The sequence below is a fragment of the Vulpes lagopus genome, chromosome 10 (genome assembly GCF_018345385.1).
Source record: "Vulpes lagopus strain Blue_001 chromosome 10, ASM1834538v1, whole genome shotgun sequence".
Classification (NCBI taxonomy): Eukaryota; Metazoa; Chordata; class Mammalia; order Carnivora; family Canidae; genus Vulpes; species Vulpes lagopus.
The window spans coordinates 103,576,343-103,604,108 of record NC_054833.1 but is presented as its reverse complement, the minus strand read 5'-3'; the positions used below and the strand labels follow the sequence as shown (position 1 = coordinate 103,604,108).

The following is a 27,766-nucleotide window of genomic DNA, read 5'->3' as shown; positions in this document are numbered from 1 at the left end:
CACACTCTCTCTCTAGCTCGCTCTCTCTCTCTTAAAAAAAAAATCTCTAAAAAAAGTATATAGCTAAGAAGCCAGTAGAAGAAATATAATATATTCCAAAGACTGTATATAAATCCAAAAGAAGATAGGAAAGGAACAACAGAAACAAATAAGTAAATAAGCAAGCAAACAAATAAATAAGGCAAATGGAAACAACTAGCAAGTAGGCAGACTTCACCCCAAACAAAGAAAGAATTATTTTAAATGTAAAAGAATAAACACTCCAAGTAAAAGACACAGGTGCCAGAAGCACTCTAAAGCTAAGAAGAGGTTGAAAGGCAAAAGTGACATATGGAAGGAACTATTCCCATGTAATAATAGATACACAACTCAAAGTATTAAAAGGGGCATAGGAGTTTAAGATAGATGCTCCTTCACAGACGTAACGTGTGAATGACCAATAAGCACATGAGAAGACACCCCACATCATCAATCACCCAGGGAAAAGGACAGAAAAAAGTGAGCGGCTTAGTGTGTCAGTCACAGGGGTGAGGGGACGATGTACTGCAGACACAAGCATGGGCTCTGGAGTAATTCAACCTTGTTCACATCCTGGCTCTGACACTTCTCTCTGCACATGACCTTGGCAAGATATTTAACTCTGTTCAATTTCAGTTTCCTTGACTTGAAACAAAAACAAAAATAAAAATAAACCAAAACAGGGATCCCTGGGTGGCGCAGTGGTTTAGCGCCTGCCTTTGGCCCAGGGCGCGATCCTGGGGACCCGGGATCGAATCCCACGTCGGGCTCCCGGTGCATGGAGCCTGCTTCTCTCTCTGCCTGTGTCTCTGCCTCTCTGTCTCTGTGTGACTATCATAAATAAATAAAATTTTTAAAAAATAAACCAAAACAAAACAACAACAAAAATAAGACCACGAAAGAAAGGAAATAGCAAGGGGAAAAATAATGTTGCCTGCCAACTGTATACATTAAGCAAGTACTCCTAGTGCCTGGCACTCAGTAATCATTCATTAAATGTTAGATGCTGTCATTATCATCACTGGTATCACCGTTTATTCCAGCAGCAGCTGGCACAGGAGTGAAGCCCACTACAGCATGGACCTCTGGAGGTCCCTTCTTCTCCAGGGCCAGCTAGCTGTGTTCCCCCCCACCACCACCACCACCGCCAGGTCACCTTCACCTTCGGTACCAGACAGCGCTGCCCTAGCCTCTTCTGAGCAAACCCCGGGCTGTCTCCTCATCTCTGGCCTGGGAGGAACCAGAGCAGAACACCCAAGGAGAAAGGCTGGTGGATGGGGGTGCAGACCGGGCAGGAGAGCCGGTGTCAGCCAGGCACCCGTGTGTCACGAACCTAGGCGATGCTAAGAGAGAGAAAGCACCTATGAGACAGCAGAGCCCCTCCACTAACCTCTCTCCTCTGCCCCTTTTGCTCCCCCTCTACCTGTGAACCCAGGTGATCTTCCGAAATGAAGTGACCAATGAGTTCTTATACTACATGGTGAGTTTCAGGGTCATCCCTTCTGGTGTCATCAGAACCATCGAGATGGTGAGCCCTGTGCGGCAGAGCACGTCAGCCTCCATCAAGGTGGAGAACCCTCTGCCCTATTCGGTGACCTTCTCCACGGATTGCCGGGTGCCTGACATCAGCCTGCCTTCCCAGTTCGTGGTGCCGGCCAACTCTGAGGTAAGCCCTGGCTCCCCCAAGGGTCCCCTGCTATCTGTGACAGAAGCTCTGCCCACAGGGCCTCCGGATCTGTGGCCTTCTGCATCCTTGAGGTTGACGGTGGTTGGGGAAGTGGGGGACAATCCCTCAGTGACACTCCTGATCTTCCTCTTCCCCTCATGCCTGAGTCATCATACGCCCACGGGCACACGAGAGCTCTGGCTCAGATGTGTCAAAGGGACTTTTTAATTAGGAACCCTTGCCTCTGTCATATGCTTGCTTGCTTTGTTCAAATTGAAAATATTTTTGTTTTTTGCTAATTATAAAGGCAACATGGAATATGCAGGGCAAAAAGGAAAGCAAAGAACGTAGTAGCAGCATGTCGAGTGAACAACACGTGTGCAGTCTCGTACATATGCTTGCCTATGCCCAGACCCCTTCAGGAACATGGCACAAAAATCCTATGACTGGTGGGGGAAACACAGCCTGGAATTCTGAGCTGATGTGGAGATGAACTTTCTATTGACTCTTTTTGATGTATGGCTGCAAACTCTCGCTGTCCAGATTCCATCAAAATCCCTTCTGTTTCTCCAACTTGAGCCTACCTGCTTCTTCCCAGGGCTCACTAGAGCTCTTCCTTCCCCTTCAGAACCCAAAATCCATTTTGTTCTTCAGAGAGTCTCCATGCCCTTTATTTTGTCTTTATATTCTTCATCATGAATTATACAATCTACACATAAAAGTACATATTTCACATATATAATGAATTGTACATATATATATATATACAAAATACTAAAACATGTTTACTTAAACAACTATGAAAGTAATATCTGTATAACCAACACCCAGGCCAGGACATTAAAAACTGCCACCACCACCCCAGAAACCTCTCTCCACTCACAGTACGATCCCTCACCCCTAAAAATTTCTAGTGTCCTCATTTTGTCATAATTTCTTGCTTTTAAGCCAAATGGTTTAGATTTGCCTGTTTTTTAACTTGATACAAAAGAAATCGTACTATATGCATTCTTTAATTTTTCTCAACATCATGTGTTATGATGGTCATCCTATCGATACACGCAGCTGAGGTTCATTCATCCCCCATCACTGCAGAATATTCCATCATACGACTATACTACCATTTGGATATCCAAATGCAGCTGGACCTCTGTGTGGTTTCAGCGTTTGGCTGTCATTAAAAATGCTGCCGTGAACTTCACTGCACAAGTGCCTTCCTGATGTACACTGCATGGTTTTCACCTAGGAGGAGAATTACTGGGTCACGGGGTGTGTGTGCCTTTAACTGCCAATCATAACCTCCAGTCAGTAATGAGAGGTCACCAACTTTTGCCATTGTCAGATTTGTAAAGGTTTCCCAGTCTGAGAAAACTCAGGATAAACTAACAGTTCCTTGTGATCTTCATTTACCTTTTTACAAACAGATTGACTTCAGTTGGGTAGTAGTCTGTGTAGCAGAGCTGCCTCTGTGCTCATGAGTGGGAATGGACCAGTTTTCCTTACTTGTATGTAGTCTTTGTCCAATTGGAGTGTCAGTTCTGCTAGCGAAAAAGAAAAAGATTTCTCTGCTTTCTCTATTCCGTGGAAGAGTTTTTATAAAAGATTGAAATTTTGTCTTCCTTGAACTCACAGATGAAGCCACTGAGCCCTGGTGTTTTCTTTCGGGCAAGATTGCTACTGATTTGATTCTTTTTGTGAGTTATTCAACTATTTAGATTTTCTGTTTCTTCCTGAATCAGTAACAAGAGCATGCCTGTTACCTCCATATATTCAAAATATTGGCATAACATTGCTAATATCCTCTTACTACCTCTTCTATGTGATATCCTTTTTTCATGTCTAATATTGGTTATTGTGCCTTCTATGTCTTGATCAGTCTTGTTAGAGGCTTCTCAGTGTTATATTCAAAAAGGCATCTTATGGTTTTGTTGGTACTCTTTATATTGTACATTTGTTTTCTAGTTGCTTGATTTCTGCTTTTAATTATTTTCTTCTTTCTGCTTCCTCTGGGTTACTAGTGTTTTATCTAATTTCTAAGATGAATGTTAAGTGCATTTACTTCTAGTCATCTTTATTTTCCCATACACACATTAGGATTACAAGTGCTGCTTTAGCCACAGTATGCAAATTTTTATATTATATGTAGCATTTTTTTAGCAATAAGTTCAAAAATGTTCTGACCTTCATTTTTATTTGACTCGTGGGTTATTATAAGTGTTTCTTAATTTCCAAACATGGATTTTTCTACGTGTTGTTTTTTAAATTATTTTGTGGTCAGGGAAGATATTCCATATTATTTCAGTCCTCTAGAATTTGTTTAGACTTGTTTGATGGCCCAATACATGATCTTTTTTTTAACCCTCCATTTATTTTTTAAAAGCACGTGTTTGTCATTTCAGTGTTAATTCTCCGATATTTTGGTCTACTTGTTTGGTCAGATTTAAGAGAGTATTTAAAGTCACCATTGTAATAGGAGATTTGTCTGTTTATCCTTGTGGTTCTGTCATATTTTTGCTCTAAATACTTTGAAGCTATATCACTAGTTAAACTAAAATTATAATTCCTTCTGGTGACATTATATTAAGACTTGATAATCTCTTACATTCTTGTTCTTCAAGAGTATTTTAGCTATTCTTGGCTCTTTGCATTTCCATATAAATCAGCTTATCATGTTCCTCCAAAAAAATAAATAAATAAACTGTTAGGATTTTGATTGTATTATTTTAAGAATGCATTAGTTACCTGTTGATTCAAAATTATTTGAAAAATTAGCAACTTAAAACCACAAGCATTTATTATCTACACAGTTTCTGAGAATCAAGAATCCAAGCGTTAAATAAATTAATTAATTAATTAATTAATTAATTAAAAAAAGGATCCAAGAGCAGCAGCTTAGCTGGGTAGTTTGGACACAGGCTCTTTCATGAGGATGCAGTTAGTTGTCTGCAGGACTCCCAGTCACCTCAAAGGCTTGATTGGGGCTGGATAACCTGCTTCCAAACTCATTCATGTGGTTTTTGGAAAGGTCTTCGTTGTTTGCTGGCTGTTGGCTGAAAGCTTCAGGTCCTCATTATATATACTTCTCCCTAAAGCAGCTTTCTACACGATAGCTTGCTTCCCCTAGAACAAGTGATCCGAGAGAAAATGAGACAGGCACAACATGGGAGAGGAAGACACAAGAGCGTGAATGGCAAGATGTGGGAACCACTGGGGGCATATCTGTCACAGACAGAATTCCAACCTTTACACTATTGAGATCTTCAATCCATGAGCAGATCTCCATTTATTGAAGTCTTATTTAATTTTTCTCAATAATATTTTTTTAAATTTTCTATGTAGAGGCCTTATTCTTTGTTAGATTTATTTCTAGGTTTTATATATGTTGATACTATTGTAAATGGTATCTTTTCAAAATTTTGTTTTCTATTTGTTGCAAGATTGTAATAATATTAGAGACTTTTGTATATTGACTTGGCCTTTAGTTTTTGGCTTTTTAAGTTTTTGTTTTAATTCCAGTTAGTTAGCATACAGTGTTATATTAGTTTCAGGTGTACAATATAGTGATTTAGAAATCCCATGCATCGGGGATCCCTGGGTGGCGCAGCGGTTTAGCGCCTGCCTTTGGCCCAGGGCGCGATCCTGGAGACCCGGGATCGAATCCCACATCGGGCTCCCGGTGCATGGAGCCTGCTTCTCCCTCTGCCTGTATCTCTGCCTCTCTCTCTCTCCTCTGTGTGTGACTATCATAAATAAATTTTAAAAAGTTAAAAAAAAAAAAAAAGAAATCCCATGCATCACTTGGTGCTTATCACAAGTGTACTCCTTAATCCCTATCACCTGTTTCACCCATCACCCTACCCACCTCCCCTCTGGTAACTTTCAGTTTGTTCTCTATAATTAAGTGTCTGTTTCTTGATCTGTCTTTCTTTTCCTTTGCTCATTTGTTTCTTAAATTCCACATATGCATGAAATCATGTGGTATTTGTCTTTCTCTAATTGGCTTATGTTGCTTAGCATTATACTCTCTAGATCCATCCCATGTCATTGGAAATGGCAAGGCTTAATTCTTTTTGATGGCTGAGCAATATTCCATTGACTATATATACCACGTCTTTATCCATTCATCAATTGGGCTGTTTCCATATCTTGCCTATTGTAAATAATATTGCAATAAACATTAGGGTGCATGTATTGTATTCTTTGGGTAAATCCCTGTAGTGTGATTGCAGGATCATAGGGTCATTCAATTTTTAACTTTTTAAATATTGACTTTGTACCCAACCACTTTAAATAATTCATTTATCAATAATTTCAATTATAGATTTTTTAATTCTCTACATGTACAATCATATCACCTGTACATACATACAATTTTGTTTCTTCCATTATAAACTTCTTCCTTTAAATTCCTTTTCATGCCTTATAGGGCTATCTAGGATGTGAGAAACAATGTTGACTAGAAAGGTAATAGAAAGCATCCTTCTCTTGCTCCTAATCTTGAAGGGAAAGCTTTCCAAGTTTCACCATTTATTATGTTTATTTTAGGTTTCTTATAGATACCCTTTATCAAATTAAGGATGTCCCTTTATTCTTAGTTTGCTAAGAGCTTTAAAAAAAAAAAAAACTCCTTGAGTGGATGTAGAGTTTTATCAAATGCCTTTACTGCATCTATTGAGATGTTCAAATCATTGTTCTACTTTTAATTTGTCAATGTGGCAACTGATTGGTTGTTCTAATGTTAAACTTTTCATTCATGGAATAAACCCAACTTCATCATAGAACATTTTCTTCTTTATATATTGCTATATTCAGTTGGATTAACATTTGCATTTTTTTAAGATTTTATTTATTAAAAAAAAGATTTTATTTATTTATTCATGAAAGACACAAGGAGAGAGAGAGGCAGAGACACAGGCAGAAGGAGAAGCCAGTTCCACGCAGGGGGCCGGACATCGATCCCTTCGATCCCAGGTCTCCAGGATCACGCCCTGGGCGTGAAGGTGGCGCTAAACGGCTGAGCCACCCAGGCTGCCAGGATTAACATTTGTATTGGGCACTTTGTATGTATGCTCAGAAAAACTGGCATCCAATTTTCTTTTCTCCTATTAGCCTTGTTGGATTTTGGTATCAAAATCATGTTCTTTTTCTCTTCTTTGGGAGAATGTGTGGAATTCTTAGATTGTCTAATAGAACTTACAAGTAAATCTTTATGATCCTGGAATTTTGTTAAAGGAAACTTTTTTACTATTGGTTTAATGTCTTTAATGGTTACAAAACTACCTAGGTTTTCTTTATCGATTGAGTCTGGTTTTGTAAGTTTTATCTTTTATACATTTGTCCATCTTCATCTAATTCTTTTAATTGTAAAATCTTTTTTTTTTTTTATTTATTTATGATAGTCATACAGAGAGAAAGAGAGAGAGGCAGAGACACAGGCAGAGGGAGAAGCAGGCTCCATGCACCGGGAGCCTGATGTGGGATTCGATCCCGGGTCTCCAGGATCGCGCCCTGGGCCAAAGGCAGGCGCCAAACCACTGCGCCACCCAGGGATCCCCTAATTGTAAAATCATCTAAATTTGTATACTATATTCTTCTCTGTTAAACATCTACAACTTTAATGATATCCTCTTTTTATGCTATTTTTCAATGAGAATAACTAATTCTTTTTAAAAAGAAATGATACCTACTCATGGTAAAAACAAGATTTTAACTATATAAAAGTATATGGAATAGAAAATGAAAGTCCTCAAATCCCATTTCCCTCAGCCTAAGATAACTACTGTTAACAATTTGATATACATCCTTACTCTTTTCTATACTTGCATAGACATATTCTTCTCCATAGATATGGGCACATGCTTCATATACATTTATGGAACATCCTTCCTTTCACTTACAATATCATCAACACCTTTCATGGCAATGGTTATAGCTCTGCCTCTTCCTTTTTAATGGCTATATATACTATTCCACCAAAGTAGATAAATTATTATTTATTTAGCCAAGTTCCTTTTTTTAAGATTTTATTTATTTATTCATGAGAGACACAGAGAGAGACAGAGACAGAGACATAGGCAGAGGGAGAAGCAGGCTCCCTGCTCCCTCCCTGCAGGGAGCCTGATGCAGGACTCAATCCCAGGACCCCAGGGATCATGCCCTGAGCTGAAGGCAGACGCTCAATCACTGAGCCACCCAGGTGCCCCTATTTAGCAAAGTTCATAAGCCACACTCTTTGGTTCTTGTTTTGTTTTGCCATGGGCAATAATAGAGGAAGGAGAAAAATCTTTCCAAATGAAAGTAGAACCCAGGAAGCTCTTTTGAGATTGGCTATGAGCAAAGAAGGAGCTGCTGACTTCAGCCCTCCTGCTGGCAACACTCACCCCCATCTCCACAAGCAAGCTTCTCAAGAGAAGATCTAATACCTCATAGATTCAAAGAGATTCCAGAAACATAAATAACTCTAGGGTATTTCTAGGGAAAACTAGAAAGGGTACAGGGAAGCAAAAGTTTTTTGCTTACAAAAGTTGGACAGAGATTCCCTGGGCTCAAGATCAGTGTGAGCATTTGCTATAAATATAAAGCACCATTTCTGCCACCAACCTACTCTGAGGTCACTGGGTAGCAATGGGTTGGACTCTCGGCATCACAGGAGCCTCTGTCTTCTCTTGCAGGGAATATTCTCATTTGAATTCCAGCCCCTGAGAGCTGGAGAAACCTTTGGGAGACTAACACTGCACAACAGTGATTTGGGTTACTACCTGTATGAGCTCAATTTGAAGGCCACGCCAGCACTGCCTGAAAAACCCATCCACTTCCAGACCACTCTTGGCAGTGGTCAGAGCATCTTTGCCAAGTTCACCAATTACACCCGGCAGAAGACCGAATACTACTGCAGGGTGAGCAGCTGCTGTCCCCTGCTCTGCCCTTCCCTTGCCAGAAGTCGGAGCTTAAAAATAATAGGAGGATACAGGGGGTGCAGAAATGTGAAACTCGGAGGGAGTCAGGTGCTTCATCCAGCCGGGAAACTCCCAGCTAGAAATAAACAGAATCAGGCCTGGGTTCTTCCTTACAGACTCTATCTTAACAAGCTGTGGTGGGGACAGTTTTGCTTCCCACAGCACGTGCAGTGGATACCAGAGGAGACAGTAGTGCTTAGTGGTCATGTATAGGCCGTGAAATCCAGCAGACTTGGATTTGAACCCTGGCTTCTCCACTTAATCTTTGTATGAATGATTTGCTAAAGCTCTCTAACCTTTTCCAGAAATGGCAATAATACCCCAACCTCACAAGATTGCTCTGAGGCTTTTAAGAGATGCATATAAAACTGTTTCCATAGAACCTGGCTCATAGTAAATACTTCATATATGTTCCAATTATATAAACTGGAATCCAGGTTTAACTACTGAAACAGAAACCCAAAATAACAACAAAGTAAAATAACAGTGTGAACATAAGCAGTTTGGACTGGAATGGTAGCTCCATGACATCAGGCATGCAGACTCCTTTTGCTCCGATGCTTTTCCCTCTGTAAAGAGCTGCTTTGGTCCACAGTGACCAAGATGACTTACCAATGATGTCTGCATTCCAGCCAGCTACAGGGGAGTGGCAGGGAGCTATATATATCCCTTCCACTCACATTCCCTTGAACAACACTACGTAAGACCACACCTAGCAACAAGTGGAGCCAGGAGGTGTGGCCTTCACACAGGGTGGCCCTCAGCAATTCCATGGCTACAGTCAAGAGGCAAGGCTCTTGATCAGTCATACCAGCCAGGAGAAGCTAAGTTATGCTGTAGTAACAAATAGTCAAAATCTCAGTGGCTTAAAAAACAAAGGTTTGTCCCTAATTTGGGCTCTCTATCCAGTGAAACTCTGCAGGGGACTCTGCTCATCACAGCCATTCAGGGATCCAAGCTGAAGGGCACCCACCAGCTCAGATGTTTCAGGTCACAGTGCAGAGGGGTGAAAAGATCCCAAGGGGACTTGCACTGGCAACTGGACGCCCTGGTGTAGAAGTGACACCTTTCACTTCTGCTTGCAACTAACTGTCAAGAACTAGTCCCCCTGCCTCCATCCATGAGGAACCAGACTGTGCAGTCTTTTGTGCATGTGAGAGAAAAGGAGAGCCAGAGAGGGGGGAGTAGTGCCAGTGAATGCTGCACTGACTTAATCCAGCTTTGTATCTCTGGGCAATTTATTTAACATCTCTTAGCCTTGATTTCTTTGTAGTAGAATGGGTATAATAATTAGTATTACCTACTCTTCAAGGGAGTTGTAAGGGCATGACTTTTTATGACCTGCTCAGCCTCACACAAATGTAGGCTGCTTCCGGTCTGAGAGTGGACGGGCCAGGGATGGGCCTGAGCTGCCAGTGTGCCCTTTAGGATCCTGTGTGAATGTGAACCAAGTGTATTTTTTTCTCTTTCAGACTGACTGTCAAGACTTCCACATGGAAAAAGTCATTGCTGCAGCCCCAGGAGCTCAAGGAGGCACCGAAGTCAGTGTGGAAGTCTACTTTGAGCCCAGCCACCTGGGTGAGACCAAGGGCATCCTGATGCTGTCATCGATTACTGGTGGGGAATATACCATCCCCCTCTTTGGAGTGGCTCTACCCCCGAAGCCCCAAGGTCCCTTCCTGATCCGAGCAGGGTACAACATAGTCATACCCTTCAAGAACATTTTCTATCAGACAGTCAACTTCTCCTTCATGGTGGAGAACCCAGCCTTCTCTGTTCGTGCTGTAGACTCTGTGCGGCCCAAGAAGATCAACAATATCACAGTCTACTTCGAAGGAAACCCATCAGGCAGCAAAACACCCATCACCAGCAAGCTGATTGTGTCTTGTCCTCCCAGTGAAGGCAACGAAACAGGCATTAAGTGGGTTTATTATCTGAAGGGGATCACCCCTTAGTGGTACCTAAGGCCAGCTGTGTTAATGTAAAGGCATCTCCTCAACCTTAAAATCTATGTATTATTCTACCCTGGTGAAGAACAGAGAAAACAGAATTCTACTGCTACTGTTTTATCTCCTCATTCAATTATAGGGCCACTTATTTCCATATTGTATGCATTTCAAATACATATATATGAAATATATAGTCATATTACACATGATAACTACAAAAAAATGGAGCTATATTGTACTTTGCCAGGGCAAGTCTCTGAATTTAGCTTCTAACCATATCCTGAGAGCTCAAGTAATAATCCCTATCTTTAATAAGATGACACAGATACCACACTCATGACCCCCTATCAGCTAGCACTTAGCAGTGCATAACACTGGGGCACCACAGTGCCTTTTAAAAATCCATAATGGCTTAAAGAGCCCGTAGGCATGCCTCTATTTTGATACGATATTATATCCTGCTTTCACATAAAAGCCAAATAAGACACTATTTTCAAAATGATAACACACATAACACTTGTGCCATTATTGCAGGGCCAGGGGCTGGGGATGCTCCCTCTACCTCTGAACCCCATATCTGTTCCCCACAGAAAGCTCTCACTGGGGGTCACGTCCCCCACTCCCACTCCCAGCCCTGTGCATAGCTGGCAGCCTGTAGCACAATGATTCTCTACCCATCTGCACGTCAGAATCAGCCTGGTGCAGACCCTTCCACCCCAAATTCTGATTTAATTGGTCTGGTGAGGGATGTGGGCATCATTTTCTCTTCCAAACCTGTACATTGAGAACCAGTGCTACAAATCATACACCCAACTGGCCATGAACGCTGCAACTGAGTCAGAAATCGACTTCTAGAGGAGGACCACATCCCAATATGATATGATTAAACAGCAACCATTCTGTATGTACAGAAAGGGTGAGGTCTAAGTCAATGCCTTTCTTAAGAGGGAAAGCACTAGGGAAGCTCCACATCCAAGCAGGAGTGGGACATCTGCCTTAGTCCAGGCTCTGGCCATGGGTCCTGCAATGTGTGTTAATAGGACCACTTAATGATAATAATAATAATAATAATAACAACAACAACAACAGGACCACTTATCTGTTGGCGCCACCTGATGAAATAAAGATGATTGCAGACTGGCCCTGGAGTAGATTTGCTTCTACAGGCATGCCTGAGGGTCCTCTGCCCTTCGCATCTGCTATAGCCCACCTGCGAGAGAGGGAGAAAGCATGAAAGGAGATAACGAATGCTCCAAACAAGTGGTTCTGAAAAATGATCCTTAGAACAGCAGCAGCAGCTAGAATTTATTAAAAATGCAAATTCTCACAGCACACCCAGACCTGCGGAGTCAGAAACTCCAAGGGTGTGGCCCAACAACCTGTGTTTTAATAAGCCCTTAGTGCTTTTATAGATGTGTTTTTGTAATGGAAGGAGACTCTTCTAATCCTCAGCCCAGTATATCCTACACTCAGCTAAAGTATTTGCAGACCTACATGTAATAGTTCATTTGCGCAACCACTAAAGATGCTGCTAACGGGCATAAAGACAAAAACTAGATGACAGATTTTCCAGATGGTTAAATGAGCAAAGAATGCACTACACAGCCATCTGAGAGGATACCAAGATCAATGAGCACGTGCTACGACTAGCAAACACCCAGAATCTGATGAAACCGGTGCTTTTCAAATTTTATTATCTCTCAAAATCACCCAGAGGGCTCGCTAACCCACAGGCTGTCAGGCCCCATCCTCAGAGAGTCTGATTTAGTAGATTTCGTGGGCTCGAGAATTTGCATTTCCGCCGGGTTCCCAGTGAGGCCGTTGCTACGGTCCAAAGAGCACACTGCCCAGCACAGCTGTGAAGCCTCAGTGGCCTTTCACCAACACCACCTGGGAACGAGCTAGGCAGAGCTGGACATGCAGGATCTTGAGCTGCCCCAGACCTACTGGATCAGAATTCGCATTATAAGCCCTCTCTAGGGGATGATGGGCGCTCTGCAGCTGAGAGTGGCTGCCTTAAAGGCAACTACAGAAGTTGGGCCTCTGTGGAATCCACAGCTCTGGTGCTCTCCATTAGGACCCTGGAAACAACTCTCACCAACTCTGCTTTTGACCTTGCCCAAGAAACTGGCCTTTCCCAGTATATCCCTCCTCCCTCCTCCCACCAGAGGCATAGCTGGGGGTGGGGGAACAATTGGCCTACCACCACCTTCTTCAAAAGGGGCATCCTCTCAACAGTTTGAAACCTGGTATGGCAGATGGTTTGAGATGGAAGAGAAGATACAAGAAGCTGTGTGAAAGTCAGCCACAACAGGGCAGAGCACTATGACACTCGCCCTGGGAACCACCACCACCACCCACTCACCCCATGAGGGTCAGTGCTTTAAGTGTATTCTGTTGAGCCAGAAGGTTCCCAGCCACCGCCCCAGACACTGGCTGCTATGGAAACTGGCCACTTCCCAAGTTACCACCAGCAAAATGCTGCCTGGTGGCCAGGGACAATTGCTCCTACCTCAGCCCTGCCTCAGCTCTCCCCAAGCCACTGAGTCTAGAGCCCATAGTCTCATAGGCCTCAAGTGAGGAGGCTGGCCTTCTCCCTAGGACCAGAGTCTGCTCAGACCCTCCCCAGCAGGAACCCCTTTTCCAGGTGACTTGAGATGTGGTGCATGTCTTCCCTTGAGGTCGTTCTCCTACTTCCTCTGCCTCAAAAAGACAGTTACAAAAATTGTTTCATTTTGGGAAATTTGAAATGACAAAGTAGCTCAACAGTGGGCTGGGGAAGAAGCTCAGTGAAAATTAACATTCTGACACAAGCTAGGGGAAATTACCTCTGAAAGGATACATTCTCAGCAAAGCAGACCAGGAGGCATCTCACTGGGGGTGTTCAGAGACATCAGGGCTGCAGTTTGACACAGCTCCAGGGAACAGATGCACAGAACATCATGTGAATGGGGGCTCCTGACATCGCTCAGCTCAGAGGCCCTGGTGAGTATGGCCTGCTGTTTGACCATGTCTTTAGGGAAGACTGGCCCCAGGTCAGGAGTGACAATATTGTGATGTTATGAGACACTGCCAGATACCAAGTGTGGGATTCCCCTTCAACATGTTACCCTGAAACTCCAGCAAAATTACATTGCTATTGGAGAAACTGCTTTGCATGGTTCCAAGATTTGGGCACAATTTCTCGCAGTGGTCACCAGGATCCACTTGCTACCATGTCCATAGCGTAGGTACTAACAATCAGGTGTCACATGGCTGCAGATGAGTTACAGCTGCGAATTATGATGGCTAGTGTGCAACCAGGCATATCAATTCCCTGCTAGTCTAGAAGTGTCTGAGTCAGAGTGGCCACCAGGGTTAGAGGCGTGAGCACATGGAGAAGGCAATGGTGGCCTTGGGCTTTCTTCTCAATGCCACAGCTCAATGCCACAGCCAACTCCAGGATGCATAAATAACCTTAATTAGTTGGTACTTTCCAAGATATCAGAGAAAAGAAACCACTTTTTTCCCCAGGAATTTCTGAACAAAAGGCAGGACAAAGCATGGGTTTAGGCCTTGAGTAAACTGGTTTCTTAGCAACCATATCCAGGATGTGATTTTAGGAGAAAAGAGTTCCTTCTGGTCAAAACATTGCTGTTTTAATAATTAAAAACTGTATCTCATTATGACCCTTGGGAAATTTGGTTCACCTTTAAGAAGAAGCCAAACCAAACAGCAAAAGAAACAGATGAAACACTATATTAGATATGGGTCCAGTGGAAATGAGTACATACTAGAGAAATAGATCCAAATCATTCCTGTTGATTTAATTGTTTTTCATTGTTTTGCATCAACCATCATCAAAATTCTAAAGGCAAAAACTTTGCAAAGATATTTGGAAATGTACTTATCAGTGCCACTTGGTACCAAGGTAAGAGAAGGAAACTATTAAGCAAAACATTTTCACTGGAGACAAATCTAAATTGGGGGCAGTTTCAGATTGGTGGTGCGCCCACCTTCATTCATTGCATTGTGTTGTCAAAGGTTTTAAAAGCTGTGAAAACCCTACCAGTAAAGGAAGGGTTTTCACGGATTTTTCCAGACACAATTCCTCCATGACTTACTGAATTTTGGGTTAGCTTTTGTCTTTGTTTTCTATGGCTGCATAACAAATTCCCACAAATCTAGCAGCTTAACACGAGTTTCTTATCTCACAGTGTCCATGGGTTAGAAGTCCAGAATGGACTAAGCTAGGTTCTTGGCTCAAGGTCTCACAGGCTGAAATCAAAATGCCAGCCAGCTGCATCTTTATTTGGAGGCTCAACTGGGAAAAGAGCCACTTCCAAGTTCCCCTGATGTGTTGACAAAATTCATTTCCTTGCAGCCTATGATTGAAGTCCCCATTTTCTTGGCAACTGACAACCCTCAGGAGATCCCTCTAGGCAACTAGAGGCTATTCTAATGTCTTTACCATGTGGTACAACATAGACCATTCACTTTTGCTACTGTTTACTCTTCAAGGCCAGCAGAAGAATCTCTCTCCTGCTTCAAATGCCTTCTGTCTACTTTTAAGGCCTCATCTGATTAGGTTGGACCCACCCAGGATAATCTCCCTTTTTATTAGCTCAAAGTCAACTGATTAGGGACTTTAATTACATCTACAAATTTCCTTCTGCTATATAACATAATTGTTAGAGTGACGGGCCACTGTATTTACAAGTCTTGTTCACACACAAGGGGAGGGGATTATACAGGGTACCACCTACCCAAAGGGGTGGGAATCTGGGGCCATATCAAAATTCTGTTTAGCGTACCCTCCTCACCTGGGTCCCAAAGACTCTGATCTACGGATTGAGGATAAGACTCTTCTCAACTTTGCTATCAGAATCACATGCACACTATTGAGTGAGTACTTTTCACTCAATAGAAAAAAAGTGCTATCATGTATCATGCTTGTATTTAATACTCTTTGTGCTCCACTGAGGTCTAGCCCTTGTCCTAAAATCCTTGTCCACTATGGAAGCTTACAATAAAGAACTCTGATGCATCTCCCTGTTAGCCACAATATGTCATAAAGTGCTTTTTAAATTTTTGCCACAGAGCTTCAATTTCTATTCCACCATTTAGCGTGGCACTCAAAGCTTTTGGAAAGGCTGCTTTACAGTGGATGCATCTGGAGACCTGCACCCAGCAGATCTGGGGCTTCTGCTGCCTGTAATCCAGCCCTCTAAGATACCCAAGCACGGTAAACAGACTCCCCTGAGCCCCAAGTGGTGGGGTGACAGCCACTGTTGACACCTGAGATTTTAGATGGCAGACAGGTAGCATTGTTTTTAATTGAGAATTTAATGTTTTAGAAACATGTAACTATTCACAGCCATGATTTCAGCACATAAGCAAGACTAAAGAAAGAATGTAAGATTTCCGAAAATAAGTTGATTTGAGAAAAAAAATTTTTTTTTTTTTATATAACAGTACAAGTGGCTAGACTATGGCAAAAATCGCGACGGTATTACTCTAATTTGGGAAACACTCCCACATGCGAAACTGTTGACTAGGTAGTAAATGAACTAGTGGATTCAGTATTTAGAAAGTTATGCTTAGTTCAGGCTCCATGAACCCCGTCGTGCTCCCAGAGGTGCACAGAAGCCCACCACGTGCGGGCACCCGCGTGCATGGGACACGAGCCTCAGAAACCCCATCTTGGAGGGTATTATGCTGGGTGAAGTAAGTCAGTCGGAGGACAAACATTATATGGTTTCACTCATACAGGGAATATAAAAAATACTGAAAGGGATTATAGGGGAAAGGAGAGAAAATGGGAAATATCAGAGAGGGAGACAAACCATGAGACAGACTCCTAACTCTGGGAAACAAGGGGTAGTGGAAGGGGGGAGGGATGGGGTGACTGGGTGACGGGCACTTGACGGGATGAGCACGGGGTGTTATGCTCTATGTTGGCAAATCAAATTCCAGTTAAAAAAAAAAAAAAAATATATATATATATATATATGGGCAGCCCGGGTGGCTCAGCGGTTTAGCGCCGCCTTCAGCCCAGGGTGTGATCCGGGGGACTCAGGATCGAGTCCCGCGTCGGCCTCCCTGCATGGAGCCTGCTTCTCCCTCTGCCCGTGTCTCTGCCTCTCTCCCTCTCTGTCTCTCATGAATAAATAAATAAATCTTTTTTAAAAACACACACACACAAAGATCTCGGACCACCATCAGCAGGCGGGAAGAGAGGGGGCGCCTGGGGGGGCGGGGACAACCCACCTGCAGCCTGCGTGCGGGGGCGTGGCGGGCAGGGGGCGGGGCCTGGGGCGGAAGGCGGAAGCGGCCGCAGAGTCACATGATCTGAGTAACATGGCCGCTGCCCCTTGAGCACTGCCGGTGCCTGGCGGGAGCGGGTGGCGGGAGCGGGTCGCGTGAGCCGTTGGCTGCGGGGAGCAGGTGTGCGGGGGCGGGGTCCAGGCCGGGTTCCGAGGCGGCGCGCGGCGGCGGAGCAAGGCCGGCAGGTCCAAGGCTGCGTGGTCCATGAGCCGGCGCCCGAGGCAGCGCGGAGCCGCTGACTCCCCCGGCCCCGGCGCCGCCCGGGCAGCCGCGGGCTGAGGAGTCGCGGGGCTCCGGGGAGCGCCTGGAGCTGCCACCATGAACCCGGAGAAGGACTTCGCGCCGCTCACGCCCAACATCGTGCGCGCCCTCAATGACAAGCTCTACGAAAAGCGGAAGGTGGCAGCGCTGGAGATTGAGAAGTAAGAGCCGCGGGCCCCCAGGTTTGGGCGTAGGGGAGCCGAGCCAGGACCCCGCCCTGGTGATGCTGGGCCCCTGCAGCGCCGTGCAGGGGATCAGGAGTCCCAGCTTTGCTTCTGATGGGCCGGATGACTTGGGCCGAGTTCTCTAACCGCCAGGTGCCCCCAAAGGACTGCCGTGCAATTAAAGCGACAAAGCGAATGTGCAGTGTAGGGCTTAGCACGGTGCCTGGCACACGGCGCGTCTTGTGGACTCCACCAAAACCAGCAAATCAGAGAGGGGCCTCTGTGATGGGAGGGAAGTGGGAAGCATGAGAATCTGCTAATCATGTTGACCTGCCTCATTTCTTACCCAAGCTTCTGACAAGTGAGACTATTGGGTGACCAAGGGGAGAAATCAGGTCCCAAATCTCAAGACTTAGAGGGCTGTTTATTTTATCTCTGCCTGTCACCCTTCCCTGCAGGTGGAAGTAGGAATAATTTGACCTTTATTACTTCTACAGTCTTATAACACGTATGTGTAACCATGACCTGACATTTTGCTCTATTTCCCAAGATGTTCAACTAGGAATGTTATATTAAGATTTTCTGCTATTATTTTATATTTGTATTTTTTTTCCAGTCAGATCTTTGTGATGAAGTCAGGTGGCTGGATGACTTGAGATGAGCAGAAAGAATCAGGCTGTGAAACTTGGAAGAATGCCAGGCTGGGAGTCAGGACACATGGACTGTAGTCCTGCCCTCTCCAGTAGGGTAGCCACTGGCCATGCATAGCTATTTATACATACATCATTAAAGATAAAAGAAATCTAGTTACTTAGTCAGACTACCCATATTTCGGATGTCCAGTTACCACATGTGGCTGTTAACTACCATAATGGGCAGTACAGGTCTTAGAACATTTCCATCACTGCAGAACATTGGACAGCTCCAGTCTAATCCATGCAGTGAAGCCCATTCTTTGACCTTGGGAAGATTGCTTCTCTGGGAACCTCTTAACCTCAGCATGATAGACATTTTGGGACAGATAAGTCTTGGTTGTGGTGTGCTGTCCTATGCATTGTAGGATTTTTAGCAGCATCCCTGATCTCTATCCAGTAGCCACCAGAAGTATTCCAAATGTCTCCAGACAGTGTCTCCAAATGTCTCCTGGGAGTCCAAAATCACCCCAGGTGAGAAGCACTGCCTTAACTGCTTTGGATTTTCCCTTCTTCCTCACGTAAAGGGTTTGGGCTGTGTTAAGAGGACCTTCCCATTCAGCGCTAACATTCAGTATGTCCAAAACCACCTAGCTTCTTCTCTCATCAGGCACCACTTTCTTGACTGCTTTGTTTCCATACTGCTACTTGTTTATGCCCTGGCTCTTACTAATGCTAGCAAGTCTTAAAGTTGGGTATCAATGCACTAAGGAGGAGACTCAGAGCTGATGTATAGACGTGGCTCCATGTCCATGGGTTTTATTGGCTTTGAAGCTACATTGCTACCCGAGTTTGGCCGTCACCCAGTCTGCTTCTTGGGAATGTCTGATTTTCATCATAGCTTGAATCATCTGTTGAGTCCGTGAATAGAGGTATTTATTTCAGCATTACTGTTGCCTCCAGCGCATATAAATGCTCTCACTCTGCAGACTGTAAGGGTTCTGTTTTTAATGGGGTTCTGTTTGCATTCAACATTGCCCTTGATTTGTGGAATTCAGAGAAACCTCCTAGGGCCTTAACTAGACTATGGATTCCTTTAGAGTGGAGACCCTATTTTATTTATCTTCAGCACTTGGCACAGCATCTGACAGTTGGTGTCTTAATGAGTGAATGACCGTACATTTTTGGTGGGGAAGTAACATTATGGTCTAAGGACTTTGCTACCCCAAAGTGTATCCCATAGACCAGCAGCATCAGGATCACCTGGGAGCTTGTCAGGAAGAGATTCTCCAGCCTCACCCCAGACCTCTGGATCAGAATCTGCATTTTGATAAGATCCCTAGGCGATCTGTGTACACATTAAGGTCTGAGAAGCACTGCCGTAGAGGGCCTTAATCTGTTTCTAGCCTTCTTCAGCCGTGTTTGAAATAAGGCGTGCCCAATTTGATATTTTCCTAAATATATGTATCACAAATTGCTTAGGAATAAGGACTTACTTATCTGTGCTTCACCAAAGAGCTTCCTGGCGTCTCTGCTTATGAGGACACTAATCCTATTGGATCAGGACCATTCCGTCATGTCCTCATTTAACCTTAATTGCTTCTTTATAGACCATATCTCCAAATACAGTCATAGTGGGGTTTAGGGCTTCAACATATGAATTTGATGGGGACATAATTCAGTCTGTAATAGTAATCTTTTTTTTTTTTTAAGTGATTACATGTAGGGACACCTGGGTGACTCAGTGGTTGAGTATCTGCCTTTGGCTCAGTTGATGATCCCAGAGTCCTGGGATCAAGTCCCACTTCAGGCTCCCCAGATGGAGCCTACTTCTCCCTCTGCCTATGTCTGCCTCTGTCTTTCTGTCTCTCATGAATAAATACATAAAATATTTTTTTAAGTGATTACATGTAAAGCACTGTCTGCCCAATTTGGGGAGAGGAGGATAGAGAGAAGCCTTTGTTTGGTCACCGCACACCCCTCATCTCTTTACTTTGCATGGCTGCAAACATGAGCTAGGTAGTTGCATTTCACAGATGAGGAAACAGAAGCTCCTTGAGGTTAGGTACTTTTCCCAAGGTTTCACAGCTAGAACCTGGATAGGAAACCCGGGCTTATCTGTCTCGAAAAGCTTCTCTACTACAATGAATAGTTTTCTCTGCCAAGAAGAGCCACATATATTTGATAAAGCATGTTTCATACTCGAGCATTTACATAGTGGTTTTAACTGCCACTTTTGGTTTTCCAGAATCATCTGCTCAGTTGGACAGAGCCCATGCTGCATATGGTTTTCCAATAAGCGATTAAAATTCATAATAAGAGGAGGGTGTTTCTTCTTGATGACAGGCCTCACAGACATTGAAATGCAGAGACATGAATGCTTGGCTCAGTTGAAGAACCTTGAACTCTAGAATCTCAAGAGCAGGCCGGGTCAAGTGACCCAAGATCTGATCACTACATGTGTCAGCCTGCTGTGCGCAGTCCTGGAGAGCTTTTTCCTGCATAGCCTCCCCCCAGTGTGCCCAGTTTGCTAAAGGATAAGGCACTTAGGTTAAGATTTTAGGATGGCTGTTTCAGGTTTGGTGGGCTCTCGATTTCAGGGGATATCGTCATTGCTCAGTCCTGATGCAAAGGTTGGTAAGACCCCAGGCTCAGCTCTCCAGGAGAGTGTGGTCTTAGGGAGAAATGCCAGGAGGCACTAGGATAACTGCAGTCGATGCTCACTCTGCCAGGGGTGCCATGCCCCATGCTCTGGTGGCAGGGCCCCCTGACTGCAGGCTGAGAGAGGCAGTGCCCTTCATGGTAAGCAAAGATGGGCCCAGTGCCCAGTCTCTAGTGTTCCTGAACTTTGAGTTCCAAAAGCCAGCAAATGTAAGTAGGTGCCCAGGCCATGCCCCTGAGAATACCAAATACCATGAGGGGGTGGGGGCTGGGGGATAATGCACCCTTTGCCTACCAGGGAGGAACTGAGGATCCCTGGCACTATGAGCAGATAAAGGGTAACTGTTGAATTTGACCTGGCTCTGGAGCCTACCACTGCTGCGAGGAGACACTTTATCACCAGTGCCTTAAGGCAGGTATGGGTCAGAACTCCACCCAGCCCTGCCCTCCACAAATTGCCCCATCCAGAGGTTACAGACCAGTAGCTAGGGACTCTGTCCTGCTGGTAGACCTGTTTGGGTTGACCTGAATTGCAAGGTATTTTAAATTGAGGAATTTCACAGTGAAGCTCAGGTTTTTGGCTTCTCTTGAGGAATGGAAAGTGTGTCTCTGTGGGGCACACAGTTCCCCATAGCAGGTACGGGCAACCTAGGAGCTTCCCTTTGGGCCAGGACATGGGCTCCCTAGTTTGCTTCCTGTATTGGTGCGTCCACCACAGCCTGTCCTCCCTTGTGTCTCCTGCCTGGCCCCTGCAAGCATGTGAGTTTGTGAACTCTGGTTTCATTCCTCTGTGCCTCAGTTTCCTCATCTTAAACACAAATGCACCTTGAAAACATTAGGCTAAGTGAAAAGAGCCAGTCACGAAGGGCCATGTGTTTCATTTATATGAAAATTTCACTTCTATGCATTATCTAGAATAGGCAAATTCAGAGAGAGAGAAAGTAGAGTAGTGGTTGGCTAGGGCTAAAGGGACAGGATTTGCAGAATACGGGGAGTGACTGCTAATAAGTACATGAAAAACCACTGAACTGCACACAGTAAGAGTGAGTTTACGATATGTGAATTACAGCACTTTAAAAAAATAAGAGTAGTGTTTCATTATAATGTGAAGGAATCACTTGTTAAGTGGTCACAGTTATTGTCATCTGAGATTCAAACAGCTGCTCTCTCAGACTCATTTCCCCTTTTTATGATCTTCCCACCGATTCCATCCAGTGGAAGCTCAGGGTATTTTGTCAGTTAACTCGGAGGCCTTTTCAGATGGTCTTTGGTCCTTACCCAGAGGCAAACGTTCCACTTCCCCTGTTCATTTAGTGGAGACTAGTGAGCAAGTGGAAACCAAATTACTTAAATATTCAGCAGAGCAGATGGAGATATTTCCCCAGATTATCCCTGGGCAGTTGCTACCTGGATATGCCTCCTGAACACAGCACATGATGTAGAAAAATAGAAAACCTTGAGGGATAAGTGGACTCAACCAGGACAAGAAAAGGCAGCAGCCCCGAGGCTACACTGAAAGCTTTACAACACAAGAATAAACACAACTTTGGATTTCTCTTCCTCTCCTTTGTTGGAGCCAGGAGTATGACAGGTTCTTGGTCAACTTTTACTGAATGAATGTGATCTTGAGTGGTTTGTCAGATCACAGTTTGTCTCTCTGATTCTGAGTTTGCACTGGTACCGCTATGTGAGCATGTGCAACACAGAGCAGATTATATGCCTTATTTTATTCTCTAAAAACAGTGTAAGGTCACTGAAATTAATAGCCCCACCTTATAACCAAGGACATCTCCACTGAAGACATAGGAACATGAGTGCAGTGGCTAAAACCCCTGCCACCTAGGACATTTGGATATCACCAGATGAAAAGGCGTTCAGATTCAATAAAATTAGAAATATAAAGTGCTTGGTGCCCAGTAGGCACCCAACAGGTGGTAGCTGTGATATTTGAGGAGGGGGATAGTGCAACATAGTGGAAATGACTTTAAACCATGGAGTCAGAAAAACCTAGGTTTCATTTCCATACCTGTCTCAAAGTTGTGTGACCGTGTGAGTTTCTTAATGGCTCTGAGCCTCAGTTTCTCCCATCTATAGAATGGGTGATATAGTACTTAACCCAGTGGTTTAATTTTAAGTTTAAATTAGGTAACGTATGTAAAGCATCTAGCACTTATTATTTAGCAACTAGTAAGAGCTCAGCAAGTGGTTACTTATTACCTGCCTTCACAGTAGAAACCTGGCTATAGAGCATTTCAAAACATCTTAAGTGTGCACGTCATCCATACTCCGTGTGTGTGGTGGGGGAATGCTTCGAGGATGTCTGAACACTGAAGAGGATGGGAAAATCTGTGGAGAAAGCTGCATTTCACTTAGGGCCTCAGTTCTCCACAAGGGAAGTTCGCTGTATAACCGGGTGTGTTCACTTTGCAGCTGATGCGGTTTAAGAAGATGGGCAAGAAGAACTGGTGTACAGTTGAAAGGGCTCAGGCTTTGAGGTGTGTCATGGGTTCAGATCCGCCGTGACCCTGGAAGGGGATTTGGTTTCCCTGAGACTGTTTCACTTCGAGGATGAGAGGGTAATCAGTGCAGAAGGAGTTTGTTTTTCAAGGGGGTAACAGAAATCCTGTGTAGAGTGTGTGCCCAGGAAAGGGTCCATCACCAGTCCTTGTGTGACCTGTGATTGTCATTGCCTGGTTGCAGAGACCAAAGGGGTCCACCGAGGGGCTGTGTTTGCATTGCTGAGACGCCCTGGGTTTCTTCTGATGACAGTTCCAAATATGTCCTCCCCTGTCTGGGGTTCCTTCTGTCAGGGGGGGAGTCGGTGGGGTGCTTTGCACTGTTGAGGGCCGCGTCACAAGCTTGGAGCTGCCAAGTTGAGTTTGTGCCTTGTGGGAAGTAGGTGTTCGTGCCTCCGACCATGAGAATGGAGGTTCCGGACAGCCTCTAAGGACACCTCATCAGCCTGGGTTTTCCACACCTTTTAGAAGGAAGCAGGCAGAAGCAGACCCCCTTCTCTGGCACATAGAACAGTAATACTTGTGACCTTTACGTCAGGGAGGGTCCCAGGGATTTGTGATCGTGAGAGTTTCCGGGCCAGATATTCACTTCAAAACTAGTGCAGCTTCAGATCCCTGCCTGTGGCTTGCAGCCTGTGGATGAAAGAGGAAACAATGTGGTCTTTTGAAGAGAGACTAGGCTTGCAACCCCGAGTGCTGGAGTTTAAACTCCACTCACTCTGCCTCCCTTTGTAGTGCATCTTTGTCTGCACACTCCTGTGAAGCAGAGAGGCGAGTCTGGTTGGTGGGCCTATTTTGGAGTACTAGAGAGGGGTACAGCACCCCTCGGCCCCTTGGCCCCTTGGCAGGTGGCTTTCAGAACATACCATAGCTTCTGCATCTTTCCCCAGCCACAGCTCTGGTGACCTGGGCCATTGACCATGCGCCTTTGGGGATTCCAGTAGAGTGCCCTTTGCTCCTCCTAACACTCAGGGCTTAGGACCCCCCAGATACGGTAGTGGTTAGGCTACCAGGTTAGGTTTAGAATACTGGGCCACCCTGTGTCACCCATATGGCAGTGTGGGGCTCTGGCCGTGTTCGCCCGGCAACCTGTGCCATCTTTTGGTGCCGCCAGCCTCCCAGCCCAGTCCCCAGCCTGTGCTGGCTGTCCCCCACACTGAGCATGACACCAGACTCCCAGAGGGCAGGCATGAGATACGCAGGCAGTCAAGACCCCAGGCTGTCCTCAAGGACTTCATTCAAGGAACTGCGGAGATAGAAATGTACACATGAAAATGAGCCCTGACATTTGACAGTGCATTGCTGGGAAGAGAATGAGAGGGTCACTGAGTCCTTCAGAATTTAGACGAGGAGTGACCCCTTTCTGGGATGGTCCAGAAGAATAGCAGCTTGGATCTGAGCCAGGCTTTGAAGGCTGGGTAGGATGTGAAGCAGAGCTTTCCCAGAGAGTAGGGCACTAGGGACAGAGTGAGTAGGGTCCGGGTTTCCAGGATGTAGGTGGGTCTGGCTGGAGTACACTGTTGCCCTGAGTGCCAGGTAAAGAGCATAGCCTTGGCTTGTGAGACCGCTGTTCCTGCTTGACCCGCAGAGCCAGCCCCATGTTCTCCAAGCTGATAGCATTGGTGAGAGCATGTTCTTGTGGCTTCCCTTCCAGGGGAACCATTGTCTTGGTTTCCTGGACATACCCCCAAGTGTGCAGGGTTCTGGGGCCTCCAGACTCAAATGGGTTACTGTTTTGTTTTTTTTTTTAAAGATTTTACTTATTTGAGAAAGAATGAGCAAGAGAGAGAGAGTGCGAGTGCACAAGCAGGGGGCAGGGGGACGGAGGGAGAGGGAGAAGCTGACTCCCCACTGAGCAGGAAGGCCAGTGCAGGGCTCAGTCCCAAGACCCTGGGATCATGACCTGAGCCAAAGGCATACACTTAACCGACTGAGCCACCCAGGTGCCCCAAACGGGCCACTATTTTTGCAGTGGCCTGGGATGCCCTGTGTTGAGCCCTGAAAGGACTCAGGGTGGGGAGGCCATCCAGCTGGTACTGAGCAAATGAGAAAGGTAGTCTTGGGCCTGCAGAGTCAGGTAGTGCTAAATCTGAACCTCCTGCTTGCCCATCCCCTGCCTTCGGGAGATCCTTATGCTCATGCAGGCTGTTACCCCAACATGAGAGCCCTGTTCCTCACACTCTCTTACCATGCAGTCCCTGTAAGCCTTTGGATTTTTCCGAGCTCCATAACACCATCCAGACCCTTAACAACCCATCACTGAGGATTACTCTTAGCTTCTGTGGCTCCTTACTACCACCAGTAAATGCCAGTTCCTTTACCACACACAAGACTGGAAGCAGCTTCCCCGGCCCTGTCACCCGCCTCTCCTCTACCTGTGTTCTTTGCCAAGCCAAATGCCTCTCTCCTTCCTCTGAGCCATTGTTCACGCTCTTTCCTCTGTCTGGGCTGCTTGATCCTAAACAGTTCCAGAATGAACGCTCATCCTTCAGAGTGCGTCTCAAACGCTGACCATCTCGAAACCATGCCTAATCCCTCCCCACCAGGTGGCGGGCCTGCTCCCTCTCGCCTGCACTTCTCGCCTCACAAGCTTCTCAGCAGATAGTATTGTCTCCGCTTTGCATGCGAGTCCTGTCTGCTGTCTAGCTTCCTCCCTGACGTTCACCGCAGCAGAGAGCCCCTCATGGCGGGGAATGCATCTCTATGCTGGCTCCAAAAGAGGAGAGGGTGCCCTTTCCAGGTGCTCAGGGACCATTTGCGACCTGAAATAAGCAGACAGGTGAGGCCGTGGTTCCAGGATGGACTGTGCTGCGGCACGGCTGGATATGCCACAGATGCCCTGTGGAAGCTTCTTCCCACCCTGGGTGCTGCTCTAACTTGTCCTGAGCAGAAACACAGCCTGGCTTCCTCAGGAATACTCTCAGCAGCCAGCTCTCTGGATGGGCTGTCCGGGCAGGAGCCGGGCAAGGAGCGGGGACAGGAGCGGGAGGCACGGCCGCTTCCAGTGGCTTTGGTGATCCCCGTATCCTGGACTCCTCGAGAACAGAGACACAGGTTCTAGATGTTTGTGGAATTCAAGGCACTGAGTACTTTTTGTCCAGGATATTTAAACCTGCAGCTAGAAACAAGTCATTCTCACTTCTCAGATTGTACCCACGTACTCTTTAGGCAGTGTGAAATCCCAAATCCAGTCTGCTGGGCTTAGAAAAAAATTTGCTGTTTGCATTGGCCGGGAATCGAACCCGGGCCTCCCGCGTGGCAGGCGAGAATTCTACCACTGAACCACCAATGCTCCAGCTGTGAGCGGCTGCGTGAGCGCCTCCCTTTAACCCCTGTCCGGAGCCTCCTTGTGGGTGCGCGATTCTCAGGATGCCAGGCCAGCCTGTGATGCTGCCACGTCAGCACAGCTGCAAGAGCAGAGGGGGGGGGGGTGTGTGGGAGAGAGAGAGGGAGGGAGATTGCTTTGCCTCAGACCTCAGGATAGAAACGAGAGTTGCTCGAGCCCCTTAGGGTGTGTGTGGGTGCGTGTGCGTGTGCGTGTGCGTGTGTGTGTGTGTGTGTGTGTGTGAGAGAGAGAGAGAGAGAGGGAGGGAGACTGCTTTGCCTCGGACCTCAGGATAGAAACGAGAGTTGCTCGAGCCCCTTAGGGTGTGTGTGGGTGCGTGTGCGTGTGCGTGTGCGTGTGTGTGTGAGAGAGAGAGGGAGGGAGAGAGAGGGAGGGAGAAAGAGGGAGGGAGATTGCTTTGCCTCGGACCTCAGGATAGAAACGAGAGTTGCTCGAGCCCCTTAGGGTGTGTGTGGGTGCGTGTGCGTGTGCGTGTGTGTGTGAGAGAGAGAGGGAGGGAGAGAGAGGGAGGGAGATTGCTTTGCCTCGGACCTCAGGATAGAAACGAGAGTTGCTCGAGCCCCAGACAGCGCTCCGAGCTGAATGCCTCCCTGGCCCTCGGAGCGTGGGGAGCGTGGGTCCCCGTTCCTGCGGTTCTCGGGTTTCACCCCAGCTCCCCGCCAGACCCCGGCCTGGGCCAAGCCCCTCGCTGGCAGAGGGCGTGAAGGCCCCCACAGCCCGGCTGCCTCCAGAGCAGGGAAGCGAGGCCAGACTCCCCGGCCCAGCTGCCGGAGGCGGCACGGTGAGGAGATTGGCTCCTCCAGCGGGATCTCTGACGGGAAGCCTGCCAGGAAAAGGCAAAAGAGCAGCCGTGCATTGGCCGGGAATCGAACCCGGGCCTCCCGCGTGGCAGGCGAGAATTCTACCACTGAACCACCAATGCTGTGCTGCTCCCTGCCGCAGCGGCAGGGCTTTTCTCAAGGGGCCGTGTCTCTGGACAGTCGCACAGGAGCTCTGGCGGTCCCTGCCTCGCCTGGCTAGTCGATCCCGTTTGGGAAGCCAGACAGGTTTCCAGAGAACCGTCCTTGTCCTTGCTGGGCCTGCTCCGGGAGGGGAGGGGGGCGGATTTGGCCTATGGAACTGGCATTGAACGTGCACCTCGGTTGGTCCGCTCATAGCTCCTAGCCCCCTGGGGCCGGTTTGGTGGAATTTCACCTTGTAAAGATCAGAGAGACCTCGCAGGCCATTCGTGCACCACCTTTCTGAAACAGCCATCCCTGCTCCCACACCCGCCAGCATGGGAACCAGGCCT

The 27,766-nt window shown here is 46.1% G+C and overlaps 2 protein-coding genes and 2 non-coding genes across 7 annotated transcripts in view; 2 read left to right on the top strand and 2 right to left on the bottom strand.

Annotated features, from left to right (window-relative positions):
- Positions 1-10,695, top strand: part of HYDIN (HYDIN axonemal central pair apparatus protein) — a 358,050-nt gene extending 347,355 nt beyond the window's left edge. For 3 of the 4 annotated variants that reach the window (XM_041773068.1, XM_041773067.1, XM_041773070.1), the window contains 3 exons: positions 1,454-1,684; positions 8,356-8,580; positions 10,113-10,695. In XM_041773068.1, coding sequence (XP_041629002.1) covers positions 1,454-1,684; positions 8,356-8,580; positions 10,113-10,595 — 939 coding nt within the window. In that variant the 3' untranslated portion in view covers positions 10,596-10,695. The remainder of the gene's footprint in view (positions 1-1,453; positions 1,685-8,355; positions 8,581-10,112) is intronic. The other variant, XM_041773069.1, reaches the window with a different exon arrangement.
- A 6,223-nt stretch (positions 10,696-16,918) lies between these two features.
- The window catches only part of VAC14 (VAC14 component of PIKFYVE complex), a 101,090-nt gene continuing 90,242 nt past the window's right edge, over positions 16,919-27,766 (top strand). The window contains exon 1 of the mRNA XM_041772479.1: positions 16,919-17,317. Coding sequence (XP_041628413.1) covers positions 17,214-17,317 — 104 coding nt within the window. The 5' untranslated portion in view covers positions 16,919-17,213. The remainder of the gene's footprint in view (positions 17,318-27,766) is intronic.
- TRNAG-GCC lies at positions 26,351-26,421 on the bottom strand. The gene has a single exon. It is a non-coding gene; the product is annotated as a tRNA-Gly (tRNA).
- Positions 27,327-27,397, bottom strand: TRNAG-GCC. Its single transcript has one exon. It is a non-coding gene; the product is annotated as a tRNA-Gly (tRNA).